This window comes from Megascapheus bottae, chromosome 1 (assembly GCF_031878675.1).
Source record: "Megascapheus bottae isolate mThoBot1 chromosome 1, mThoBot2.hap1, whole genome shotgun sequence".
Lineage (NCBI taxonomy): Eukaryota > Metazoa > Chordata > Mammalia > Rodentia > Geomyidae > Megascapheus > Megascapheus bottae.
This window is the reverse complement of record NC_143509.1, coordinates 40,316,347-40,337,175: the sequence shown is the minus strand read 5'-3', so window position 1 is coordinate 40,337,175 and position 20,829 is coordinate 40,316,347. Positions and strand designations below refer to the sequence as shown.

The window sequence follows — 20,829 nt, the reverse complement described above, 5'->3', positions numbered from 1 at the left end:
AATTAATGTAAGACTCGAACTTGGTTGTTTTCAGGTTTTTCATTTGTTTGAAGATAGGTCTCTCTGGACCAGCCTGGCATGGATCCCAGCCTGGGATCCTTTACCTAGCAGAAATTTTTTTGGCTTAAGAAAATTTGAAAAAAAAAAAAAAAGTTTGACATACATAGAGAAATACATAGATCAGATATGAGAATTCACATTTGTAATACAAACATGCAAGAGGCTGATATGGAAAGAAGTTCAAGGCCAGGCTAGACTGCACAGTGAAAAATCTTGGGGGGTCGGAGGGCATGAATGAGAGCATGACTTAAACCAGAGTGCCCTGACTATCTTCAATGCCCTCATCTCAGTCCCCAGAATCACTGAATACTTTTCTCATTGAAATTCTAAGAGGAAAAAAAAAGGTAAAGTATTTATAACTTTGTTGTAAAAACAACCTTTCTTAATAAGCTCAAAAGCTACAATGTTTTAGGAATTTATATCCTAGCCAAAAGATGAACCACAGTACTTATTACATAACAATGCTAAATTTCCAAATTACAATCTACAATTATAATCTCAGGTATTAAGAATGAACAACCATGAATCATAGAAACAGATAAGGGGAATAAGTTCTATTTTTTTCATTTAGAAATTTATTAATGTACATTAGTTGGATGGGAGGGTCAAGCTAATACAGCTTGAGGGAAGAGGAAAATTTAAGGTACATATGTTATGTGTCTAATTTATCGACAATTATGCACGTAGAAAACACGTTTTTCAACCTGAGTAGTCCAGTAACAGAGGGGAAAAATCCTATAGGTTAAAGCAGAAAGAAACAGAAGTTTGGAGCTAAGGACATGGCTAAGTGGTACAGTGCCTGCCTGGCAAATGCCAATGCCACTGACTTCAAACCCAAATACAGGGCATGAAGGATGGGTTTAATACTATAACCAAATATCTGACTGTGGTAGTTACCTAATGACTCTGTATCAAGACTAGACAAAATTTTCATTTGCAATCCTTTCGGATCCCTCATTTTATAGAAAGGAAATAGTAACAATATATCTCTACACACCCTCCAGGTTTCACTCTCTTGGAAGTAATATTTTGTCTGATGTTCATTCACCATTATGAACCAAACAAGATTAAGTCTGAAGATCAAGGAACAAATCATGACTACAGAACAAAAACATCAAAATCTAGTTCACAACTTAAAAAGCAGTTATGCCCAAACCACAGGCTTGAGTTAAAATTTTAATATTTAAATGCTCATGAATAAACTTTATTAGAACTGTGCCTTAAAAATCCATAGTGGCATAAAATCCCCCTAAGAACATTCCCACTAAATTCTTTTAGAACATTATTCTAGTCTAGAAAAAATGTCTATTAAGTATGACTTTAAGTTCATATATTTGTTTAAGGTTGGTTACAAGTCTAAATTTATACCCCTAATAAAGAGTGAAACAGAAACAAACTACCAACAATTATTAGGAAGGAAAACATCTTGCATCTGCAAGGTCAAGTTTAGAAGTACAAAACCAAGAAGTATAAGATTTACATTCTAAAGCTTTAACTTCTCTTTCAAAAACTTAAAAAACTAAAAGCAAAAAAGAACAGCTAACAAAATAATAATATAATCTTCCCAGATGGAAGATTCCCAATGACTTCAATCTCAAAAGTTAAAATTTATTAAAAATAAGAATGTCCATGTCTCAACAAGTAACCTATCGGGAATCATGCCTCTAATTCACCTTTATTCCTTAAGATAAACTATCAGACTCATAACACTGCTTCCTTCAAACTTGATTAAGTGCTCTTAAGTGTTGAGTCATTCCACCTTCTATCAAAGTTTTCTGTTTTTTATCATGGACTAATCACATAAAATTTAAGCATTTTTCTTTCTAGATTTAACTAATATATTTTACGTATTTGGTTCCTTCTCAAACATGCTGAAAGCACTTTACCTGATGGCTTAGGTCTTCAAGTACCTTGTGGTAAACCATTGTATTTCTAAAAAATAAACTGATTAAATGCTAAACTAGAGGCATTTGGCTTACTTGTTTGTGAAATAATTTTCCCTTACTAACTCTCAATTCCCACCATCCCCCTTCAGTACATCAGGTTAGGATTACGGCTGAGAATTAATTGGACTGTAAAAATACAGTTCAAGCAAGAAACTAGCAAAATTTATGTAAAATTCATTACTTCTCATATTTGTTTTTAACAAACTAACACAATGTATTCAATTACCACATGCTAGTAGTGCTTGGTCAATTCTATCAGGTTATTCACTTCTGGCCAGTGTCAACTGCCCAGCCACAATTCTAAAGTTTTAACATCTCTGAAATCAGGATGTTCCTTACAATAATGCACATCTTAAACAACACTTGCCCGTCAGGATATAAATGTCACTATTTAGTCCTGGTCAAACTGGTTTGCTTGCCATTTTCCAGCAGCATTTGAATATATCCCTTGAGATTCCAGTCAGCAAACCACTGATTTTATTAAGGATTGAGGTTTCTTACCAGAAGGTTGTTCTATTGACACCTTCTGATAAAATCAAGAAAGCATGAGCATCAAAACTTGCAGAGTGGGTGGAAATTCTTGGAAGAAAATCCTGGAGATAACAGAGGAGAGCTCTTTCAAAGTATGTTTGCAACATCAATGCTCTCCATGGCACTGAAGAAAATGTTAAGAAACACACATCTTAACATGAAGATGTTTTAAACAATTTTATGTATACAAGTAGTTAAAGGTGCTCTGCCAATATGCTTGTGAGAGTACCAAAAGACAACTAACCCTCTAATTAGTAACAATTCTCACAAGCAATGCCATTTTAGGTACAAAGAAATTGCAAGGGCCTTAACTTTCCATGACTAAGTAGAAATAATCTACTCCAAGTCTAAGTAGGAATAATCTACTCCCTGGATTCTGAACCTAATTAGATTAACTCCACCCATAGCTTACTGATACCTCAAATCAATACACTCAGTCAGAATGTCCTGTTAACTGTCATGCTTTGCATCCTCTATATTTAAGCAGTATTTTATAGGACTGAGAGGAGTACTGGGGCTTAAACTTGGGGTTTGCCCTAGCTAAACTCCACCAACTGACCCACACTGCCAGCCCTTAGGATTTTTTTAATTTGGAAAAGTCTTAAGATAGTAAAGTCTTTTACAACCAGCGCTCTAACACAGTCCAATGCAGTAAGGCATCCACAGTAACGAATTTACTTCACTCTCATGTTTCTAAAACCATACTTAATGTCTCCAAAATCTGTATCATCATCAACAAGGCAACTTGATGTTAAAAAAAAAACTTTCTTAGTCAGCAAACCAAAGCTTATTTAACTTGTACTCAAAGATAATTCAGTAATCTTTAAAGCTAGTCCCCTCATCCAAAACAGTATGATCTTGGAGCTTTTATATCTACATTTAAAGATTCATAGTAAACATTTTTCCATTTGATGTTTAAACTGTCTACACAGGCATAAAATCTTTGTCAGAGAAGAAAAAAGACCTCCTTTTAATAAAAACTACTACAATAGAGTGATTTCATTGCTAAGATTAAGGCTCACATGCACTACACTTAAGTACATGGTAGGTTAAATAACAATGACCTAAGGCAGTAATAATAATAAGGCTCAAGTCAAGCATGATGATACATATGCCTACCTGAGATGCAGAGACAGGAGTACCACAGTTTGAGGCAACCCTAGAAAAAGTTATCAAGAACCTACCTCAAAAAGAAACCAGCCTATTAAGCCACAGGACTGCCAAAAATTAAGAAAAAAAAAAAAAAAAGAAAAGAAACCAGCCTATAATCCTAAACACTCCGGAGGGTGAGATCTGAGGATTGAGGTTCAAAGTCAGTCCAGGCAGGAAAGTCTCTTTTCTCTAATAAGCTACCAAAAAAGCTGGAACTATGGGTTGGGAGTTTGGCCTAGTGGTAGAGTGCTTGCCTAGCATGCACAAAGGCCTGGGTTCGATTTCTCGGTACCATATACATAGAAAAAAAGCTGGAAGTGGTGCTGTGGCTCAAGTGGCAGAGCTCTAGCCTTGAGACAAGTCCAAGGACAGTGCTCAGGCCCTGAGCTCAAGCCCCATGACTGGCAAAAAAAAAAAAAAGCTGGAACTATATCAAATAGCAGAACACTAGCTTTAAGCAAACAAACAAAACTAAACATCGTGGCAGTGGCACATGCCTATGAAATAGAGGTAGAAGGTTCTGGGGTTCAAGATCAGTTAACCAAAGTTGAGATCCTATCTGAAAAACAAACTAAAATCATAAGGACTTGGAATGTGGCTCAAGAAGGAGAATGGATAAGGCCTAACTAGCCAAACCACTGATGACAATGTTCCTTCTTTGAAGCCTCTTTATTGGACTTTCCAGAAAACTACAGAGTATCAATTTTAAATGGGACTCAGCTATTCTGTATACCAAATGTCACCCTCTCAGGAGAGTTACAGATTAGGAGAGCAAGCAGCACCTCATTATTGCATTTGCAAAATAACAGGCCAGAGAAGGCTTATCATTTAATACAACATACTACATAACTGTCTACCTACATAGGGAAGAACAAACACCAGTATTAAGTCATTGAATTAATATCTATAATATTTAGAAATCTAACTGTTAAGTGACAACAAAAAAATTGGCAAAATAAAGGCAATCTGCAGAACAGAATATCCTAAGTAAAACAAAGTATATACACACACATACAGACACACACACACACAGACACAATGGAATTCTACATAGCCAACAGACAAGATAAAATAATGGCATCTGCAGGGAAGTGGATGAATCTAGAGCGAATTACATTGAGTGAAACAAGTCAAGACTAAAGGAACAAAAGGCACATGGTATCCTTAATATGTGGCTATTAGATCCAAATAGTGCAAGAGCGAGGACTCAATACTTGCATACCCAATGATATGGACATGATACGGGAAATATAAACACAACTACATAGACATAAAAGCATGCCTCTATAGACATAATGTTTTATTACATTGATTAATACGTATCTATGATATACAAACGCTTAGCCTAATTTTGATTATGTTGTAAAAACTAAGTGCCTGTGATTGTATATAGATTCCCTTCTTGAATACTTGTTTGTTAAACACGTCATTTGAAATATAATGTAAAAATCAATGTTAATAAATTCTTTTAAAAAAAATTCACAAGTAGACCAGGCAAGGTGGTTCACACCTGTAATCTTAGCTACTCAGGTGGCTGAGATCTGAGGATTGCAGTTTCTGCAATACAAAGCCAAGAGATTCTTATCTCCAATTAATCACTAGAAAATAGGAAGTGGAGCTGTGACTCAAGGGTAGGGCAGTAGCCTTGAGCTGAAGAGCTCAGGGATAGTGCCTGTACCCAGGCACCAGGACTGCAAATAACCCATTTCTGGCTGAGAACAGGGTAAAAGAATTGCTACTTTAAAGTCTCAACTTTTTTGAAAAGTCACCTGTTAACATTTGATAAGATATTTTAAGTACCTAAAAATATAGTTCCTCTCCACCAGTCTATATAACTTTTGTCAGTCATGGAGCTGGAACTCTAGGCCTCCTGGGCACTGTCCCTGAGCTAGGGCTCTACCACTCTGAGCCACAGAGCCACTTCCAGTTTTCTGGTGGTTAAGTCTCATAGACTTTAATGCTCAGGCTGGCTTGAACTGTGCCTCTGAACTCAGCCTCCTGTGTAAATAGGATTACAGGTGTGAGCCACCAGCACACAGCTTGAATCCCAATGGAAATAAATATATGGAGTGAGAAAAATGTAGTCATTACTGAAGAGTAGCTGAACTTGATATATCTTTAGGAAATATTAAACAACTAATACAAATAAGCTAAATTACACATTAAGTCATTCAAGATAGACAATTTTACTTTTGTATAGAGCATACTAAAAACAAAAAAATTCCTCACATCTGTGTTAAGAATATATCTCCAAACACAAGTATGAGCACAGAGCAATATCTAGAATCCTGGCTATAAACAAGAGTTACTTACAAGGTAGAGGACAAAATATGGAGTGATAAAGGAGTCAGAGGAAAAGAAACAAATTTGGAATAAACCTAGTATAACATACCTACAACTGTATAATATAAATTACAACTGTAAACACATATTTTTTAAATATGTGCGATGCCTGGTGTAATGGCACATGCCTATAATCCCAACACTTGGGAGGCCTATTTAATGTGTTTTTTAAAAATTCATATATAGATTACATACATATAGTTAAACACACAATTTGTTTGCCAAGTACAATAGCCTACAAAGTCAACTTCTGGGAAAGTTGAGATATTAATCATTTTAGCCCAAGAACAGCCTTCCTGTAGAACACAGAAGACCACCTTAAAAAAACTGAAATTCAACTTTAAATATTAAAGACCTACTTTAAATATTTAAGATCTACAAATCTGACCATTACTGATACTTATTTCAAGTCAATGGACACCTTTAACAATTAAAATGCACTTTTATTTGCAGAAATTACAGTAAATCCTGTTTTAAAAATTATGTGGCACATATGAAAGGGTATCAATGTATGTGAATTAATGCACCTTCTATCTGGCAAATATCATGTAACCCTTTTATTAATTACAATAAAAAATTAAAATAAAAAAATTATGTGGCACAATGCATATATGTAAGCCTTCATGAGTTGGGAGTGAGGTATGGTTCAGCAGTTAAGAGCACTTGCTTAGCATGCATAAAGCCCTAGGTTCAATTTCTAGCACAGACTTCTACATTATTTTTGAGCATTTAACTGTCATGAATTTAAAAAACTAGGTCAACAAGGGTTACCAAGGTCCAGCAAGTAAGCAAGCACACAGAATAGACAGGCTGCTCCCCTTTTATGCCTAACCCAGCAGGACCTGCCCTTCTGCTCAGATTGGCTGAGCTAAGGTTTACAGGCTACAACAGGATGTGGCTTAATTAACAGGAACAGGATTGTTTTAATAAGAGAAGCATGTAACTTAAATTCAATGCACCTGTAAAGAGTCTTAATTAACTTGTAGAAGGAAAGTCAACAAAGGACAAGCCACCTGGCCAAAGCATGAACTTTTCAGAAAAACAATTCTCACAAGATTGACAAAAAGAAAGCAACCAGCTTTGATAGAAAAGGCCTACTTTTACAGAAAGACAGCTTTTCTCACATTTTAGTCAGTTGATTATACACACTGAAGACTGTACTAAAGACACATTATCAAACTACTAGACAATAAGTTGCTAATATGAAACTAGAACAAGAAAACCTGTTGAAAGTGTTTTAGGAAGAGGGAAGGGGAAATGATAGAAGTGTAAGTAATTGGAATATACTGGAAACACTTAAACAGATAATAAAATTTCCCTCCACAGCCTGGAGATGCTGGTTCATGCCTATAATTGCAGCTACTCAGGAGGTTGAAATGGGAGGATCACAGTTCAAAGCCAGCCCAGGCACAAAGGTCCCCGAGACTCTTATGTCCAATTAACCACCAGAAAACCAAAAGTAGTGTTGTGGCTCTAAGTGGTAGAGCACTAGCCTTGAGCTGAAGCGGTCTAAGACAGTACCCAGACCCAGAATTCAAGCCCCACAACCAACCAAAAAAAAAAAAAACAAAACACCCACTGTGTAAAAAAAAAAAAATAAGTCTTCCTAACGACCAAAAAGTTAAAAAAAAAAAAAACCTACAAAAAGCCATCGCAAAGGAAAGAAAAGATATCTTTGATTAAGTGACAATTAAGAAAGGGGGGAGAGGGTGGAAGCTCAATGTCAACTCAGGCAGATGCTTCACAAAACCCCTTCTCAGAGAATCCCTGAGTACAGTGAAACACACCTGTGGAAGGCTGAGATTAGGAGAAATGTGTACCAGCATAGGCAAAGACAGTAAAGCTAGACACAATAGTATATGCTTGTGATCCCAGCAAAGATAGAAAGCCCAAAAGCAGGAGGCATCATCAAGGCTTAATCATAATTAGAGAGACATGAGCACCCATATCCTAGAAGTAACCAATAAAACAAAGATGAAGGCACAGCACAGTAAGAAACTGAAATCAAACCCTAATACTTCTTTAAAAAGTACAAATGGGCCAGGAATTTGGCCTAGTGTTAGAGTGCTTGCCTAGCATGCGTAAAGACCGGGGTTTGATTCCTCAGTACCTGTGGCACTCTAGCCTTAAGAAAACCCAAGGACATGAATTCAAGCCCCAGGACTGGCAAAAAAAAAAGGGGGGTGTGCTTGCCCAGCACGCAGGAAGAACTGGGTTCAATTCCTCAGTGCCACATACATAAAAAGTATACAAGTAGCACTGTGGCTCAAGTGATAGAGCATCAGCTTTGAGGACAGTGCTCAGGTCCTGAGTTCAGTTCCCAGGATTGGCAAAAAAAAAAAAAAAAACCCAGCCAGGTGCCAGTGGCTCACATCTGTAATTCTACCTACACAGGATGCTGAGATCTGAGGATTATGGTTTTAAACCAGCCTAGGCAGAAAACTCCCATGAGACCCTTATCTCCAATTGGGAGCTGTGACTCAGTAGTGGAGCCTTGAGCAAGAGTCCAGGGACAGCACCCAGGCCCTGAGCTCAAGCCCCACAAAAGGGGGAAAAAAGTGCATTTCATGTGTTTCCAAAAGTACCTCACACAATCAGTCATATTTTTTATATTTATACAGTTTAAATGTAAGCCATATATATGGCTTTTTTATATTAATATAGTTTAAACTGTTCTAGGTAAGAATAAGTAAATTTTTAACATCTTAACTTACTTTATACTAAGCATTATTTGAATTATGTAACTAGTATTTTTTTATTTTTTACTGGTACTGGAGCCTGAACTAGAGCCTATGCTCTCCCTCACAGCTGGCACTCTACTATTTGAGCCACAACTCCAGCCCCACAGTGCTGGCTAACTGGAGACAAGAGTCACAGGGCTTCTCTCCTTGGGCTGGCTTCCAATCCCAATCCTTTGGGTCTCAGCTGCCTGAGTACCTAGGATTACGAGCTTGAGACATAAGCACCAATGATAAATTATTGATATGATTTACATTCTTTTTCAAACTACCATAATTGAGACTAACAACTCAGTGACCAATGGCAACCATTTTGAAGAGCATTTTTGTAAAGCAAATATAGGCCAAACCATTACTGTTATCATCCTAGTTTAGGCCTTGTAATTTTCACTGTACTAACTTATTGTAATTTTGTAAACTACCTGAATTAAAAAAAAATACTATATGCGGGCCGGAGTTTGGCCTACCGGTAAAGTGCTTACCTAGCATACAAGATGACCCTGATCCGATTCCTCAGTACCACATACATAGAAAAAGCGTAAAGTGGTGCTGTGGCTCAAGTGGAAGAGCTCCAGCTGTGAGAAAGCCCAAGGACAGTGCTCAGGCCCTGAAGTTCAAGTCCCAGGATTGGCCAAAAAAAAAAGATAAATTCTACAATCAAAGTTCAAGAGTTTCAGTCGTGAATAAGACTCTAATTCCCTAGACTCGGCCTTGTTATCCACAAATGTAACTGGCTTCACTGCATGCATTTATGTGCAAAACACGTCTTAATTAAACCTAGATGAGTCAGATGACCCAAGAACCAGGCCAGGATACTTCTCAGGTCCCAGTACCCCCATCAAACTCCACTGTGGAACTCTTCAGCATTTAGAAACTGATTTTTACATTGTAGCCAAGCTCACAGGGTTCATACCTTTAATGTAGGGCTGAGATCTGGGGAACTGAGGTTCAAGGTCAGGCCAGGAAGAAGTCTGTAAGACTCCATTTCAACTTAATAACTAGGTTGGAGGAACTGAGAGTGTAGCCTGGTAGTAGGCTTCTTGCCTAGCATCCATGAAGTCACCCTGGGTTTGATTCCTCGGTACCACATACACAGAAAAAGGCAGAAGTGGTTCTAACCTTGACGAAGTTCAAAGACAGTGCCCAGAGCCTGAGTTGTAGCCCAGGACTGGTCAAAAAAAAAAAAAAAAAAAAAGCAAGGTTGGAAACAAGGCTTAATGTAATAAAATAACAAAGAAGCTAAATAAGTTAGAGGTCCCCAGTTCAAACAGTAGAATTCACACCTTCAGAATACAACTAAAGCTAGTACTCTGCCACTTGATCCACAGCACCACTTCTGGCATTTTCTATTTATATTGTACCAAGGAATCAAACCCGGGTGTTTGTGTATGCTGGGCAAGCACTCTATCACTAGGCCAAAGTCCTGGCTCCAAGACTTTTTTAACAACAAAAAAAAAGCTCGGCGTAAGAGCTACTCAGAAAGCTGAGCTCTGAGGATCATAATTCGAAGCCAGCCCAAGCAGAAAAGTCCCCATGAGACTCTTATCTGCAATTAACCACTCAAAAACAAAGGGCAAGGCCCAGGAGTTTGATCTAGTGGTAGAGTGCTTGCCTAGCATGCACAAGGCTCTCAGTTCGATTCCTTGGTACCACATACACTGAAAAAAGCCAGAAGTGGTAATGTGGCTCAAGTGGTAGAACGCTGGCCTTGAGGAAAGCCCAAGGGCGGTTCAAGTCCCAGTACTGGCAAACATAAACACACACACACACACACACACAAGCGCAGCTATGGCTCAAAGTGGTAGAGGGCTAGTCTTGTGCAAGAGCTCAAGGACAGCACCCAGGTCCCAAGTTCAAGCCCCATGACTAACAAAAAAAGAAATCCCAGACATCTTGAAGTAACTCTTATAAAAGGGCCTACATGTAGTGACTAAACTACTTAAAACTTTTATTTAGGAGCAGACTATCATAGCTCAGAGGTAGAATATGCTTATCTTACAAACTTACCAAGTTACCACCAACCTTAAAAAAATTACTAAATTTAACTCAAGACTATTAATAGTGCAATATTTAAAAATCTAATATGGTAAAGGTAGGCATAACAGAAAGGCATCTGTAGTCTCAACCACCCTGAGATTGGGATAGGAAGAGTGCAGGAGCAAAAGGTTCCATATCTTATGTTGTGTCAACACGGCCAAACCCCATTAAAAAAAGTTTGAAGTCATGTACTTTAAGCTAGGTACAGTATTATGCACCTGCAATCTCAGCTTTCATAAGGGAGAGCAAAGGTTCAAGGACAGAATTAAGCAACATAGTCCGGGCCATAGAGAAAATTCCAGTCTTATAATTATGAAAACAGCAGGGAGTTTGGACTAGTAGCTGGGTTCAATTCTTTGGTAACATACACAGAAAAAGCTAAAAATGGTGTTATGGCTCAAGTGGTAGAGCTCTAGCACTGAGAAAGCAAAAGGATTGTGCTCAGGCCCTGAGTTCAAGCCCCACGACTGGCAAAAAAAAAAAAAATTATGAAAACTGGGTGCCAATGGTTTATGTCTATAATCCTAGCTATTCAGCAGACTGAAATCTGAAAATCTAGACTCAAATCCAACCTAGGAAAGATCAGTGAGCAAAAAAGCCAAAAGTACAACTGTGGCTCAAGTGGAAAGTGCTGAGTAAACAATCTCAAGGACAGTGTCCAGGCCCTGAGATCAAGTCTCAAGACTGGCACATGCACACACACAGATCAATATATGAAAACAGTAACAGCAACAAGAGGACACTTTAATGATAAAAAAAACCCACTATTTTTCACTAATGAAATATAATAAGACCCTATCAAGTTATATTAAAAAAAATTCAACTGCAAAGATCAATTTTATGAAATACACATACTCATCTTTTCTAATTTCTGAGTCTTCTGGTTAAGAAAAAAAGTACAATACACATAGTCTAACTTAAGATTCTTAAAAGGTACTTTAAAAGTAAATTAGTAATCTTAAAATGTTACTATAGGTAGGCAGGGTACAAAATCCAAGTATTTTCTTTATCAAATTTTACCCCATCATCAAGTGTGCAATTGATAAATTCCCATTCTTTTCCTTTCTACTGATTTATAAGGCTGCTGACACATTTTTCTGTAAAGATCTACTATTGGGCAGAGAATTTAACCGAGTGGTAGAGTGTTTGCCTAGCACATACAAAGACCTGGGGGTTCGACTCCTCATTATCACATATATATATATATATAGAAGAAAAAAAATGCCAGCAATGGTGCTAAAGTGGTAGAGAGCTCTAGACTTGAGAAAACCCAAGTATAGTGCTCAGGCCTTGAGTTCAAGCCCTGGGACTACTCCCCCTACCCCCAGAAAAATTTACTACTAAGCCAAAAATTTAAAAACAGAAAAATACATTTAGCATGTAAAATCCTCAGTTCTTCACTGGTTCTATATAATTTGTGTAATGGAGTTTCAGTTCTTTCAATGTCTTCATAATATTGCTTTAAGACATAATATGGGCTACATACTTCCAGCAGTAATAACCTAGCTGTAGTACCACTGATGCTAGTTAGTGGTAGTCTCTTTAGAGTCCCAGCACCAGGGAATTGAAGGAAGATAACATTGGAAACTCAATGAAAATGCATAATCACAGTCAAATGTGTGCATTTTTATTTGTGAGGGGGAAAAGGACACAATTCAGAATCATGAATATATTTAAGCAGATCACTAGAAAAGCACTTCAAGGGGCGGGAGCGTGGCTTAGTGGTAGAATGCCCTGGGTTCGATTCCTTGGTACCACATACACAGAAAAAGCTGGAAGTGGTGCTGTGGCTCAAGTGGTAGAGTGCTAGCCTTGAGAAGCCCAAAAACAGTGCCCAGGCCCTGAGTTCGAGCCCCATGACTAGCAAAAAAAAAAATAGAATACATCAAAATGTTAACAGCTCTTCAAGGCAATTTATGAGTTGTAGCTGAGCTTCAATCCTTCATTAATCAGATATTTTCTAAATTAGAAAAATAATTAAACTGCTCCTATGCAAACCAGACTCAGACTCAGCATCTTATACTATATAGAATATATGAAGTAATGGGTAAGACAAAATTATAAAGACAAAAAATATGCAAGAAACTAGTGATAAAGTCATACTGACTACAAAGGACCTGAGAGCAAGAGAGGACAACCCATCACCAAAACGGTGGCGCCACAAGTGTAAAGAATATAAATCAGTAAGGAAGTAGGAGGCCGAGTTCAAATCTCAATACTGTCAAACGTAAAATAACTCTGTTTCAAGGAAAAAAAAAAACCACACTACACATAAAATAGCCTCAAATGAAGTACTGAAATACTTAACTACTTCAGTATGGAGAAAATGATTGTAGTAGACTCTAGATGAATAAAATACTGGCTGGGTGCTAGTGTCTCATGCTAGCTACTTAAGAGGCTGAGAACTGCTGTTCAAAGTCAGCTATGAGACTCTTATCTCCAATTAACCATTCAAAAACCAGAAGTGGTGTTGTGGCTCTGTGGCTAAAGTGGTAGAGCAAAAGTGGTGAGCACAGAGAGATTCAGGGACAGCACCCAGGCCCTGAGTTCAAGCCCCACAACCAGAAAATACAACCATTTAACTGCATCAATTCCCCCATTTTACAGACACACACACACAAAACATGCAGTCACAAGGGGATTATGGCTGGATAAAATTCCAAACATTCAAACATGAACAAATGTTTAGCCACAAATGTGGCTAAATGTCCTTCACAATTTCTGTCAAACCCGCAGCTCACTGTGAGGTAAAATGAGTCAAGTAAAACCAAACAGTAGATTTATAGAACAGAAATAATCAGTAATATTCCAAAGTTTTACTATAGGAAGTTTATTATGAATTGACTAAAGAAAAAATGAGAAACCAAAGATTGTAACTTTTAAAAGCCAAACTGATTACCTTACAAAAATGAAAATTGTGCAGCAGACTATAAAAGCCTAATAAAATTTGCTAAGAAATTATGTTCTACCATCTATATGATACAAAAGAACTTGTTAAAGCAAATAATCTAGAAACTGAATAATCCAATAATAATAATAAAAATCCAATAATCTAGAAACTGAAACTTCACCATGTGTAGAAGGGAAATGGTGACGCATTGTTCTAGACAGTAAAAGTTATATTAAGACCATACCCTGTGGTCCAGCTACTTACTCTCAATGAGAACAAGTCAAATTTCATTTATATCATCTGTCTGACACCAAGTTTTAACCTAGAACATAAACTAGTTATTTAATAGGCCATATTCTTAAAAACTACTAACAGGAATTGCTTCTAGTTTACCTAGACTACCTAAAAAATTTTTTTACATTTTTTTGTATATTAAAAAAAAAAAAGCCTGGAAGAATCCATTATAGTCTGCAAACTTTGACTCCCAAGTCACTACCACGTGAAGACTCACAAAACTAATCAGTTTATTAAAAGAGGAAAATCTGGCCAAAAATAGAAAATCGTGATCGGATACACTGAAATGAAAACGTATAAGAAATCGTTCTGAGTACGCACAATACCCACGTATTAGACGGCTCTTCATAAAAATAGCCAAGACTCTCAAACATCTGAGATGCTTGGCTTAGTGAGAGTGACTGACAGACAACAGCTGGGGGAGATTTTGTATTGATCTTGTAACATCTTGGCATACTTGAGGAAAAAGAAAATTGGGAGAGGAGACCATTCATTACAATGGCAAAAATAAACTGTTAGGATTTTCAGTTACATTACCCCACCACACACACAACCACACAGAGGGGCCCTGAAAAATTCCTCTACTTCAGAATCCGCTTTTCCAGCCCTGACCCCCTAGTAATGCATCTCCTCAAAGGAAGCGAACAAAAAGAACCTCGTGGAGAGAAGGAAAACTGAGAAGGGTGGAAAAACCTGATAGAAAGAAGTCAGCGCACCACCTGCCTCTCGGAGCCCACATTTTAAATCTTCTTTAGAACTCTGTCCCCTTTTCTTCCGTAACAGAGGGACTTTAAGGCGTAGCCCCAATTTCCCAGGCCGCAAAAGAAAAAAAAAAATATTTGGCCCCGCCACATTTCCAGGTCTGTCTACTTCCCTGTCTCCCATCGACCCCTCCGGGCGGCCCCCTCCCCCCCACACCCCGGAGATTCGTGGGCCCCGACCCCGAACAATACGAAGGTGAATTCCTCGGATTCCGCCCGGCGCCCCCCCTCCCACAAGCGGCGGGGAGGGGTCTGCGACGCAGGCCGCGGCTTCCGCCGGGCCCGGCCACGCCGGAGCCAGCCGGGATCCGGGCCGGGCCGGAGGGGGGGGGGCGGGGGCCTGACGGGACCGCGACCCCACCGCCGCCCGTCCGGCTCCCACCTAAGAAGCCAGGCCTGCTCGCCTCGGGCTCCGTGTCGCCCAGCCGCCGCCCGGCTTCCCCGGTCGGCTCGCCCCGAAGCCGCGCCCCAGGCCAAGAACACGGTCCCCACGCAGGAAAAGGCCAGGAGCACCGGCGTGTGGCTTCAAAACATAGCGGAGCCCGGGCCCCCGAGACCGTTAAACCGCGGGCGGAGTGGAGACCGGCGCCGAGCCTTGTGTGGCCTCCGGCTTCGGCCTAGCCGCCCTCCCGGTCGCCAACTTCAGTCTCGGGGACCACCTACAGTCCCCCCAGCCTGCCCCAATCCCCAGGAGGCCCCCACGACGCGGCTACGGGGCCAATACCTTGTAGAAAGCCCCGTTGGAGCCGCGAACCTCCACCGTCAGCTCCGCCATGTTGGAACCGCAAAGGCCGCTGGGAAGAGATTCTAGAAACTTTCCAACCCGAGGGGCGGGGGGAGGGGCGTGACGGAGCGGGGGGCGGGGACGGGGCGGGGACTGGGATTCCCCGCCCGCGCCCCGGGGTCTCGGCGTGCGGCCTCCTCGGCTCTCCCCGCGGCTCCCGCTCTCCTCACCGGCCCGCGGGGCTCCGCCCGCCGCCGCCGCTGCCCACGTCCGCCGCGCTCCGCACAATCGCCCGACCTCCGCTGACCCGTCTACGTCTCCGCCCCGCGGGCCGCCGCCCCCCCCCACCCTGCGTCCAGGGCGACCCGCCGGGGCTACCCGGGGCCTCTCGGCGGACCGACGGCCGGACTGACGGACGGCCCGCCCGCCCGGCCCCTCACCTCGGCGAGGGCGACGGCAGGCTCCGAACCTGCCGGACACCCGAGAATCGCGCGTGGTGTGCGACCCCGAGCCTCCCGGCCCCTCGCGCGGTATTTAAGGTCGGACCTCACCACCCAAACTCCGGAGTCCTCCCAAGGCGTCGGGCTCTCAGTCCCGCCGGGCCCCCGGCCGTGGGGACGCCGGGCTTGGGCACTCCACGCCGAGCGGGACCCGGAGCGGAGCCGCCCGGTCCCCACGGGACACCCGCCGAGCTTCCCGCCCGCTCGAGGCGAGCCCGCCCTGGGACCACCAGCATTTCCAGTGATTGGGTTAACACCGTCGTCCCGTGGCAGCTCCGCCAGAGCCGGGGGGGGGGGGGGTAAGGGGGGGGTTACACTCGTCATTCCTATTTTCACATTTAAACTTGCCCTCTAGTTTTTTAGAGACAAGTGAGCCTTACAAGGGCTGACACCTGCAAGGGAATGCCACCTTCCCCAGCTCCCAGATGTTGCTCTATGAGGGTTTTGGTTTTAATACAGTTCACTTAATGGTGTTTTTGTGCTGTACTGGGACTTAACTCAAGGCTTGGACACTGTTCTTTAATACACATACGTATATACCACGGTGAGCACACGCCTACCAATTGAGCCACAAAACAACTCCCACTTTTGGGTTGGTTCATTGGATTTTCCTGCACTGGCTTTGCTTCAGTGACTCAGATCTCAGGCCCCTGAGGCAATTCACTGCTTTTAAAGTACACAATGGAAAGGTCTTTGGTATATTCATGGTTGTCTCGCCATTATCACAATCAGTTTTAGAATTTTCCACTCCAAAAATGTTTGTACTCACTCTCAATTTAATCCTTATACCCCTAATCCGCTGTCTATAGATTTGTCTAAATATGTCATGAATATTAGCATGTAAGTCTCTCATGACAACTTTGACTTAGCATAATTATTTTCAAGGTTCAACTGTGCTAAAGCATGGATCACTACTCACTCTTTTTGGTCAAATCCAACATTACCATTGTCTGGACACACCTTAACACTCGTGTTTAGGGGTGGGGGATGCTTTTTTTTTTTTTTGATGTTGTGGACTGAATCCATGGTCTTCGGCATTCTAAGTACAGGGTCTAGGACTGAGCAACACCCTAGCTTCTTAACTCATGTTATTTATTCAGTCATCAATTAAGAGTTATATAGGGAATTTCCACAGTTTGACTATTAGGAATAGCTCTACTATGAAGATTCCTATACAACTTTTTGTATGGACAATTTTCACTTCTCTTGGATACTATCTAGAGGTAGTATTTCTAATTCTGGTATGTACAGTGTTTAATGTTTAGTGGAATTGCTTGATGATTTTTCACAATGACGGCAATATCTACATTCTCCTTAGCAATGTATGAAGGTCTTTGCATTAGCTATTTTTTCTCTTTTTCCTCTTCTTTCTCCCAGTCTCTTTCTTTCCAGTCTCTTAGTTTGGAGCTTTCCTGTGTGTTTTTCCTGTGTGATTTGCAGTAGAACTGCAACAAAATTCTATTTTAAGCTCACCTAAGGGGTTCTATATTGTTTGAATTCTGAAAAACCAAAAGCTTGATCCTTTTCAGCTATTGTGATTTGAAACATTTGAGTTTGGGGCCCCCCAGCTAACAGTTTATTACTGCTATTGGGTGAGATTCATGATTTTCATTAAGTAGCTGACCTTAATAACAGCCAATAACTCATCTGAGATCAATTTCTAGATGGGAAATTAGAATTTAAGGCACTCACTTCTCATTTAGAACACTCAACAGTGGTGACTGTAATCCCCGGTAATATTCACAGTGGCACATGATACATTTGATTGATTGATAGCCCCCCTGTGGATGGAAGCCTGCGACTGAGCTGCCAGCATGCTAGGCAAACATCACCTGTGTAATAATTCAAACCCATAAACTTAATTTTTTTTTTTTGGTCAGTTGTGGGGATTGAACTCTTGGCCTGAGTGATGTCCTTGAGCTCTTCAGCTCAAGGCTATTGCCCTACCCCTTGAACCACAGCACCACTCCCAGTTTTCTGGCAGTTTAACTGGAGATGAGTCTCATGGACTTTCATACCCAAGCTGAATATGAACTTCGATCCTCACATCTCAGCTTCCTGAGTAGCTAGGATTGCAGGTGTGAGCCACCAGCACCTGGCTTAAATTTTTTGTATAAATCTGTTTTCATCATCTTAAAAAGATGTTTCAACTGAACTGTACCTCAAGTGGTAGACCATCTGTCTAACAAGTTCAAAGTCCTGAGGTCAAACCTCAGCACCACCTGAAAAAAAGTGTTCATTTTTATATTAAAAGGGAAAGAAAGCATGCACTCTTAAAAAAATAAAACTGTGTGAATGTGTAATGTAAAAGTTAATATTCCAAAATTTTAATATTGATGAATTTCTAGAAATTTATGGTTAAAAATTTTGTAGTATTTAATCTTTTTTACTGTCCTAAGTTTTGTTTTGGGAGGAGTTGGGGGTTTTTGACAGTCCTGGGGCTTGAACTCATGGCCTGAGCACTGGGCTTTTTTCTCAAGTTTAGCACTCTACCACTTGAGCTACAGCACAATTTCTGGCTTTTTCTATGTATGTGGTTCGGAAGAATTGAACCTGGGTGGGTCTTTGTGCATGCTAGGCAAGCACTCTACCACTAGGCCAAACTCCCAACCCTGTCCTAAGTTTTTTGCAATAGTTATATCAGTAGATTACTAGAAAATGGAAGATACTAGTGGTTTTTTTTTTAATACTACACCATGGCTAATCTATAGCAATTGGAAATAAGCTTACAGAAGACATTTTACTAATACAAGAAAATGCCTATTATGTATCTGTGAAAAGCAATCTGTCACATATTACGTGTGGAATCTATTACATGCTGAAAATGTATACATGCACTATTGAGTGATGTTTATATGGCTGATCAGGAAATGAGGCACAGGAGACAGCAGACAAATTCAGATAAACACCATATTACTAAATGGTATGATTTTAAGCAGGCTATAGTCAACATTTTCTTTGCTGTAATCCTGTACTCCCTCAGGAAACATAACAGTAAAAAGAAAATAAAACAGAATTATTTCCCTGTGACTTTGTCAGTTTGCTCAAATAATTAAAATTAATATGTTCTGGAAACAGTAAGGATATCTTTAAAAAAACACTTATCCTAGAAAATTCTGTTTTTCCCCAAAAAATTGCAAAATGCAAAACTAATCTCAAAGATGAGCTTACCTATTAAAGGGATCTAGCAGATCCCATCCTTTGTTGGAAGGAATGTTCTAGCATCTGTATTGTAATGATCTAAACTTAAAAAATGGACCAGCCTTGAAATCTCTGAATCTAATTAATGAGAAGACAGTATAGCAGAAAGAATGATTAAAAAGCTGATGGTTAGCGAGGTATTGGTGGATCATACCAGCTATCTGTTATCCTGATCTGAGGATCACGGTTCAAAGCAAGCCTGGCAGAAAAGTTTGTGAGACTCTTATCTCGAATTAACCACCAGAAAACCACAAGTGGCATTGTGGCTCAAGTGTAAAGTGCTACCCTTGAGCACAAAGAGGCTTAGGGACAGCTTCCAGGCCCTGAGTTCAAGCCCTCGGACTGGCAATTAAAAAAAAAACAAAACAAAACAAAAACAAACTTTGTTGTCAAGGGCTTCATATCTAAAAACATACTTAGCGTTCAAAAAAATTATATCCTCAAAGAACAACAACCCAGTTAATAAATTGGCTAAAGACCTAAATATAGACTTCTCAGACATAAAATAAATGCAAACCTAAACATTATTTCTCCTCACCCCAGACAATGTTATCAAGGAAACTAACATGCTGACGGGGATATGGCCAAAGGGAACACTGCTACACTGGTGGTAGGAATGTAAACTCATTCTACCACTATGGAAAGCAGAATGGAGTATCCTCAAAAAACTAAACAAGAAATCCTCTATGACCTAGCAATCCTACTTCTGGGCATTTATCCAACTGACCACAAACAAGGCCACACTAAAGCTAGCAGCACAGCCATATTCATTGCAGCATTGTTTACAATAGCTAAGATATAAAATCAACCTAAATGCCCCTCAGTGGACAAATAGATCACGAAAAGGGAATTGTATGCTTCCATCAGAAAGAATGGCATTGGGGTTTGAGAGCTTGGCCTAGTGATAGAGTGCTTGCCTAGCATCCACAAAGCCCTGGGTTTGATTCCTTGGTACCACACACACAGGAAAAGCCAGAAGTGGTGCTGTGGCTCAAGTGGTAGAACTCCAGCCTTGAGAAAACTCAAGGACAGTGCTCAGGCCCTGAGTTCAAGCCCCAGAACTGACAAAAGAATGGATCATTACCCCATTTGTAAAGGAATAGAAAGACTTGGAAAAAAATTATATTAAGCAAAGTAAGCAATACAAACATTGCAATAAAAACATTAAACTTTAACCAAAAATTCGCAACCTCATTAATAGATTACATAAACCAGAACATGTTCCCTTATTTGTGATTTTTAGAATGTGCCAATAATTTATAGATAAACCCATTGGATGGTAAAAGATGAAAAATTACACTTGGACTTGATAAACATCAAGATCTCAGCCTTCTGAGTAGCTAGGATTACAGGCTTGAGCTACCATGTCTGGCTAGCTCTGAATTCTGATTCCTAAAATGTAAAGAGACAAGAAACTTCTGGAGATTGTGAATTTCATTCATTCTTCATTCATTCATTTACCTATCAATTCATTCATCTGACTAGGCAAACATTTAGAACAGAACACAGCACTTACCATGTGGTGCAGAAGTATCAGTTACCAGCATTTTTTTTGTTGTTTGTGTGCTGGGACTAGAGATTCGACTCAGAGCCTGGCCACACTATACTGTCCCTGAGCCTTTTTTCCCCCAAAGTACTGGGGCTTGAATTCA

General features: G+C 40.2%; 1 protein-coding gene across 6 annotated transcripts in view; it reads right to left on the bottom strand.

Moving 5' to 3' along the window:
* The window catches only part of Fxr1 (FMR1 autosomal homolog 1), a 66,178-nt gene extending 50,579 nt beyond the window's left edge, over positions 1–15,599 (bottom strand). For 3 of the 6 annotated variants that reach the window (XM_090342514.1, XM_090342523.1, XM_090342551.1), the window contains exon 1: positions 15,477–15,598. In XM_090342514.1, the coding sequence (XP_090198640.1) occupies positions 15,477–15,527 (51 nt within the window). In that variant the 5' untranslated portion in view covers positions 15,528–15,598. Of the gene's footprint in view, positions 1–15,476 lie in introns of all 6 variants that reach the window. The other 3 variants (XM_090342505.1, XM_090342541.1, XM_090342532.1) reach the window with 2 other exon arrangements.
* Positions 15,600–20,829: the final 5,230 nt, after the last annotated feature.